Here is a 7,500-nt window from a genome sequence, read left to right on the forward strand (position 1 = left end):
GACCAAATCACTGCAACGAGCGCTATTTTCTTGACACGATCTCGTGAAAAATGTAGTTAATCTAACCGTAAAATTCATAATTGATCACTACTTAATTCGCGAGTCACGCTTTAAGAACGAGAAATACTGTTTTGAATAAATTACATACTCCAACTTGAATTTATTCAAGCGTAGCCAGCTACGCAGAACTTTATTCGAGTGGCAGGGTACGAGGGGCTCTCGTCGGTTTCATTTACACAAACGTCGCAAATTTTTTAAATGATTTTCCTCAACTGTAAAGCTTTTCCGGCGTCAGAAAAAAACAAAACTTTCCTCCGCACAAATGGCATTTATTCAAAACAGGACATGCACTTGCGAAAACTAAACCTTCCGCTTACCTTCGCTGAAGTGCCCCACGAAATAAGCAAATCAGAGCGTAGATTGCATTGCCGCAACCTTTTTTTAGTAGCCAATGAAAAAGGGTGTATTGTCGAACTTTGCCAGATCTCACATTTCCAGTGACAGAGTGAGATCTGGGTACGAGATTACAGAAACAGTGCATTTTTGTGCGCAAACGACGTTGCTATCGATCAACCCTGTCGAAAGGACGCCACCAAATTCTTTTTTCGCGAGGTTAACACAAATAAATACACTATCAATACAGTTTTGACGTCTTCTTACGCTTGATTCGAAAACATCATACTGAATTCGTGTTAAAATAGTTAGAAAAAGTACAAATGACAGCCTAAGCACAACAGCTGACGAAGGAATCGCCGTTCGCCAGCAACCCAGTTTCGGTGCCAAAGTTTGTTGACAAAAAGTTTCCACAAAATCTTTTAAATGATTTTCTGGCCTTTTAATTGCGAACAATTGACGTGACGTCGGATAGCACTGTTTTTCCCACTCGCTGAATTCTGATTGGTCGATTTAAATTTCAGTAGCTTTCGCCGAATACACGGTCGTCTTTTTAATGCAACATTTTTCTATGACCTAGGGCTATAACTGTGGCAGACTAGAATTCACTTTTGGTCAATCGTTGATAACTTTTCGCATTATGATTAGTTCCCCGATTTGAAATATCAAACATAACTTGGAAAATCCCAGGCGATTCCATTTTAAAAACAACTTTCAAAAATTCCTGGGACGAAAATTTACGTAAGGGAGCCTCTTTATTTGTGCACGGCCCCATTTCGAGTTGAATAATCAACAATTGACGTTTTAATGTTCAAGTAATAACCTTAATGCCAAGAAAGCAATTTGTCTAAGAGTGTTTGATTGGCACCATGAATAAAAATTAAAAATCAAACCATTTGTAGTCGTCTTATTTTTCTAAAGCAAGCACACTGTTCACAGGTAGCATCAAGTCCTTTGGAATTCTTCAGGGTTCTACCCCGCCGAGAAAGGAACTCAGCAAACACGAATGGCCGTATGCACGATATACATAAAAAGATACGCAACTTAAATATGTATATTATCCTTAACGGGAAGGGCTCACGTTAAGTTTTAGCTCTTACAAAACTTGAAAAGCAAGGATATATTCGGCCAGGCCGGAAAAAAAAGGCCGACGTCAAGGACTTACTTGTTATTGGTTGCGCCATTGTGACTAACGCCTTTGCTTCGCCAAGGATTGCCACTTCTTTCACTTCTTCACCACTCATTGCTTCAATGAAGTTTACCACGCTTTCATTTGTCGTTGCTGCATTCAGACCACAGATGACTAATTTATTCTCCTCAAACCTCTCATCGTTTTTGTTACCATAGCTCTGATTGGTCTCTGCACAACACATGCTTTGTGCTCGTCTCATGCCCCTTGGACCGTGCCCTCTCTTACCCCTTAAACCTCTCTGATTGCCCAGGTAATGTCCGATTTTTACATCTTTTGCCTGCTGGCCAGCGTCATGGTGATAAACATCTATCTCTTCATTCAATCTGTGTGTCTCGCTTGCTTCTTCCAAGTCCTCAAGGTACACTGGAACATGGTGCCTTGCCCTCCCTTGGTTGTGAGAGACATAACACCCATATCCTCCTTGATTTTGTGCAGATCCGTCCCAGGGTCTTCTTTCTGTCCATCCTCTGCATACCCCTCTTGGTCCTCTCATCGGCCTGGGCATGTTTTTTGTTGCATAACCTCGTGGACTTAAATTTCCCTGTTGTCCTGGATGCTGGAATCCGTACAGATGACCTACACCCTCTCTGCAACCCCCTCTTTGTCCTTCTCGAGATCCCCGATAGGGCCCCCCTCTCGGTCCTCCAACTGGTCCACCTCCTCTATGTTCCCCTCTGAGTGCCCCTCTTGGTCTTCCTCTGAAACCTCTTCCTCTCAAATAATCTTGATGGTAATGATATTGATTTTCTTCCTCTGATTCATCTCTCTCGAAATCTCCTTGCAATTCTTCATCATTTCGTCTGTTTTTGTTACGCCTTCTTCGCCTTTTTGGTCTTTGCTTTGTACCTTCGAATTGATCTTTACGCATTTCTCCGCATTCGTCTTGTTCAAAGCTCTTTTTTGACTTGATTCCGTCACTAGGAGCATGATCATATTCCACTTCTCCATGAGATTGGTTTGCTTCCGGTGGATTGGAGTTCAAGGATGTTTTAAAAACGTCTTGTGGGTCTTCCATACCTTGAAATTGCTGTAGCAAATGACTGGCTTTTTCAAGGTCTCCTTTAACATCATCCCGAAAAAGAATCCGCCTTATAAGAAGCCTCGGGAACAAAGAAAATACTTCTTCCAGCTTGTCCAGTGTTTCTTCTCGCTGCTCTGGGTCCATTTCATAGTCGGAGGGTGCGTTTGACGCCTCGTCTGTAAAGCATTTTTCATCACCACCTTTGTCGTCTATGTTTTCGTCACATTTTTTGGGAACAAACTGACTCACATCAAAATTCTCCTCTTTCTCCTCCAAATGACCATCCCATTTGTCTTCATATACGTCTTCTGCAAAGTAAAGGAAACGCTCAATAAGCTGGTTCCCCGTTCTGAGCAATCGTTTTCTTCGACATGATTATGTTTACACAAATAGTTTATTCGCTCATTTGCGCTTTGTAACCTGAATAATTATCACTGATCATGAAAAAAAGAAAAGGAAGAAAGGTGTATATTTGTGCAGGAATTAGAGCTTGGAGACTAAAATAGCCGAGAGGTTTTCGAGTCAGTCTCCACGTTTTTTGATGTTTGAGAGATATGCAAATATATGATGTGAACGGAAGGAGTGTGCCTTGATTAGCTAAGAAACATAATACTTGGAGGAAAAGCTTTTCTTAATATAGACGGTCTGTGGAAAGAATATAGGAAATGTTGGTTCCGGTTTCAGCTTGTATTTTCAATGTTGGAATAGACGGGGAAACCCCCACCGACAAGGGACACTAAAAATTGTGCAAAAACATCGTGACTAAAATGTATCCCAAAATAAATCAATAAATAGATAACAAGTTACTAACTGTACTTCGGATTCTTCACGGATTCATTTTTACCTTTTCTAAATGTATTCGCCGTGATGTCACAAAAAAAAAGGTAAAGCGGTTGACGAGGAAAGCGTGTGACTTCACCCTTAAAACGAGCTTGCTCGTTCAACCTGTCAATGTACACTGTCCGCTGATGGAACTCATACTTCTAAATCTAGATGTCGGCGCATTAGTTTGCGCACAGAATTTCAGTCTTGGCCTGGCTTGCCCACGATAGTCACTCATCCTAAAATTTAACCCAGTTTAGTCAAATAGACTTCGTTTCACGATGGCAGGGTTAAATATGTAAAATATATCAAGCCACAGTGTCAACGTATAATTCACGTACCATTGTTATCAATGTCCATTGCTTGCTTTTATTTGCTACCATTCACTTGTAAACGATTATGGCTACAAATAAAGTAAGAATATAATCAAATTACTGGTAACGCAAAGCTGTTATGTACCAAAAAATGAGAGTCACCACAAAGGAGCACAATGAAACTTGTTTCCATAAGGTGCGTAGCCTAGTGAATAGATCGTTTTCACGTGACGTCATCATTCTCTAAAATCCAAAACTAAAGTGCCACGAAAGCTTTTATCCTCATCAGGCATAAGAGGCGGTAAATTTGTATCCATTTGTAATTTTAAAGCTCAATAGCGTGCTTCGTTTGGAAACCAGAGCATTTTGAATTTCTGAGTTATAGCGGTGCGTGACACGAGGCGACGATCGAGTTTATTGAGAAATATATATTTATCTCATGGTTTTGAGCCTTTTTAGAATTTAAAGCATTAGGAAAAGTGCTTAAGTATATAGCTGTCTGTTCAGTACAGATGATCACTCGCCTAGATAGCCAAAGTAAGTAACAGATGTTGACACTATTTTCCGGCCGCCATATTGGTGCACAACAGATGTGCACCAACGTGGCGTTTTCATACTGGGCTCTGTAAATTTCTGCGAAACATTTCGACGAATATCTGAAGTTTGGGGAAACGCACAGGCCTAAAACTTGGAGAAGTGTCTTCTTCATTTATCTTCTACAACATCACGAATTCTTGACTTTTTCCACTGGATGGTTTTCGATTTATTTTTTTATTGCGTAACAGTGAAAACGATCTATTTCGCAAATCTTGCAAAATTAACGCCAGTTTGTCCAAACGACCTAGCTGCATGAGATTTTCCCGCAGTTCTTTTGCTGAGCTTCATCTTGATTATCTCCAGATATGGATGTGAATCTAAGATATCATTATGTTATCCTTCCAACAGTATTTTCCAACTCTAAATTCAACTTTGAGAATATTATAAATCGTAGTCTAATCCGCACCAAGGAAACAATCATGGAAATCATGTATTCAAGCTCTTAGGACACATCGATCTTGATCGAAAGTGTGCAGAATCATCAAATAGAAACAACTTCTTTTACCACGAGTGATTGTATCAACTGATCAAGAACATTTGAGACAGAGGATATTCAACAGATAAATCGGCTCTTTCCTTTCCCAGCTTGTGACAGTTTGTCGTGATTATCGGAAGAACTTACCCGAGACAAATAACTGCAGCTTACTTCGTCCAAAACCCTCACTGTTTCTGATAGTTTGTCAAACAAGAAGTTGCGTCTTCTAAACTCAGCAGTTTCGCTTTCTATAATACAAACAGTTCATGGAACAGTTTCAATCACTTCCGGGATTTCCTAGAAACAATTAAATGAGGCCGAAAACTGATTGGACTGGGACTGAGCGAAATAAAATATTGAGTACACTATAATTTGGAATACATGACGCACTTAACAGCAGCCGTGTTCGCAGCAAAGATGGGTCCACATCGGACGTCTTCACAGAAACCTCATCGCTTTATTGGCAAAGCTAAGAAAAATGCAACCAAACCTAAGCGTAATAAATCATTGAAGAACAAAGTCAGAGATGTGCAAAGGCTTCTTAAAAAGGTACGAGTTGCTAAAGTCTTTTTCGATCAACGCACTGTCAAAGAACCAAGCTCGCCGAACTAGTTTTAATGCACCTAACAATGTTAAGTCCCAGGATGGGAGGGGGATGGGCGAGCTGACCCAGGGAAATTTGACATTTTCATGGAAGCTAGAGTCAAATTTTCCACCCCTTAGCACCTACAGACTTTCAAATTCCCCCACCCCGGGGCACCTTCAGAACATCACATTCCTGCATGCCCTGGAGTAACTGTTTTTTTTTTCATTAGATTCACATTCTTGGAACGACAATGTTCTTCACTGTCGATTTCAAATTCCCTTTTAACAGCTGATGGAAATTTATCGCGTAACACGAAACCTTTCCCACGGTACTGAACAAGATCCTAACATTTAGCAAAACAACAGGAACAATTATATTAACAAGCTTTCGAATCAATCAAGCATGCACAATGATATAGAGGAAAATTAATGAATATTTAACAATTATTCCATGAGCGCGCGTTGGATATGAGATGATAGATAGCCAACGAGGCGCGTAGTGCCAAGTTGGCTATAATCATCTCATATCCAACAAGCGCGAGTGGAATAATTGTTTTATTAAAAACGCCCCCAAAATATAGAAAACTAGACTACAATAAAATAAAAAGGCCCAAAAAATCACGCATGTGCTTGCCGTGTTTGTAGATCATGGTATAATGACTCATAACCCATGATGGCTTAGCCGATCAAAACTCTCGAATTGCATTATCCAATGATCCAGTTTTTAATAAGTAGAAATATACAAAAAGCAATCACAATGAAAAGTAGAAAGAAACATTCTCGTATTTGTGAACACTCCAGCAAGGACTGATGGAAGTGATGGTCCTTATTTACAAAAAGACAAGACCAGGGGCGGGTCTAGGAAAAATAATGACCGGTTTCCAAAACAATGAAAAAGCTTCCAGGGGAGTCAGGAGGCATGCTCCCCCGGGAATTTTTTAGATTTTAACTCTCTAAAGTCCCCTTTCCCAAGTTTTCTGACCGACTTTTGTAAAACGATGGAAACCGGTATGGATCTGCCACTGAAGACGGGTTTGCTTACCTTTCTTTCACCCGTGGTGTTCGGAAAACTCGGGAAAACCAGAGAAGTATCGTCAAAACCAAGGTTGAGGATAACTCCCTTCCAGGTTCTCTAGGTGTTCCAAGATGGCAGACATGTCAAATTCCTGACCATAGGGCAACGCGTACGTGTCAAAATCCCTACCCAGGGGAAGGCTCTCTGAGTCAATTTCCCGTAGGTACCCTCCCCCCCCCCCCTCCCGTAGGTACCCTCCCCCCCCCCCACCCTGGTGTTCAACATTGGTAGGTGCATAACGCTTTTAAGCAGTTAAAACTGTTTTTCATTCGCCTGCAGTATGACCGAATGCATAAATGGCGGCCAAAAATGTATTCTTTTGTTTACGTGTTAATGAGACTCACTAGCCTCACTCTCAAGCAACATTGATTTTGTATTTTGTCCATGCAAACGAGGCTAGTGAGGCTAATTAGCACATAAACAAAAGAATATTTTTTTGGCCGCCGTTTATGCATTCGGTCCATTTACAAACGAATTAATGGTGTAGCGATGGGCACAAGAATGGGACCTAGGTATGCAAATTTTTTTGTAGGATATGTTGAACACCAATTTTTTACTCAGTACAAACGCCCCCAAACCTGAACTCTACAGCCGCTACATTGACAACTGCATCGGCGCTATTTCACCCAGCAGAGAAGAACTCGATCAATTTATAACCTGCGTTAGTTCCTTTCATCCTGCTCTTAAATATAGAGAGGAAATTTCGGAAACCTCATTGGCTTTCCCAGATATCAAAGTTTCTATCAGTGGCAACGGTTTATATACCAGTGTGCACTACAAACCTACAGGTTCTCACAGTTATTTGTTGCATACATCGTCACATCCATCACATGTCAAGAACTCCATTCCTTATTCTCAATTTCTTAGAGTTCGACGTCTATTTAGTGATGACTCCGATTTTTCCAGCAAATCAGAGATGTACCAGTTCTTCGTAAAACGTGGCTATCCTGTCTCTGTGGTCATAGCGGGCCATCATTGCGCCCAACAATTTGATCAACAGTCAGCACTACAAACGTCACAAAAAGA

The 7,500-nt window shown here is 40.8% G+C and overlaps 2 protein-coding genes across 3 annotated transcripts in view; one reads left to right on the forward strand and one right to left on the reverse strand.

Annotated features, from left to right (window-relative positions):
* Window positions 1–5,099, reverse strand: part of LOC138031252 (protein mono-ADP-ribosyltransferase PARP14-like) — a 17,310-nt gene extending 12,211 nt beyond the window's left edge. Inside the window, exons 1-3 of the mRNA XM_068878941.1 lie at window positions 4,962–5,099; window positions 3,770–3,831; window positions 1,559–2,914 (exon numbers count right to left, since the gene is read on the reverse strand). Coding sequence (XP_068735042.1) covers window positions 1,559–2,914; window positions 3,770–3,788 — 1,375 coding nt within the window. The 5' untranslated portion in view covers window positions 3,789–3,831; window positions 4,962–5,099. The remainder of the gene's footprint in view (window positions 1–1,558; window positions 2,915–3,769; window positions 3,832–4,961) is intronic.
* Window positions 5,100–5,224: 125 nt separating this feature from the next.
* LOC138031264 (uncharacterized) overlaps window positions 5,225–7,500 on the forward strand; it is a 33,033-nt gene continuing 30,757 nt past the window's right edge. Inside the window, exon 1 of one of the 2 annotated variants that reach the window (XM_068878962.1) lies at window positions 5,225–5,363. In XM_068878962.1, coding sequence (XP_068735063.1) covers window positions 5,341–5,363 — 23 coding nt within the window. In that variant the 5' untranslated portion in view covers window positions 5,225–5,340. The remainder of the gene's footprint in view (window positions 5,364–7,500) is intronic. The other variant, XM_068878963.1, reaches the window with a different exon arrangement.

This window comes from Montipora capricornis, chromosome 14 (assembly GCF_036669925.1).
Source record: "Montipora capricornis isolate CH-2021 chromosome 14, ASM3666992v2, whole genome shotgun sequence".
In the NCBI taxonomy this organism is placed as follows: domain Eukaryota; kingdom Metazoa; phylum Cnidaria; class Anthozoa; order Scleractinia; family Acroporidae; genus Montipora; species Montipora capricornis.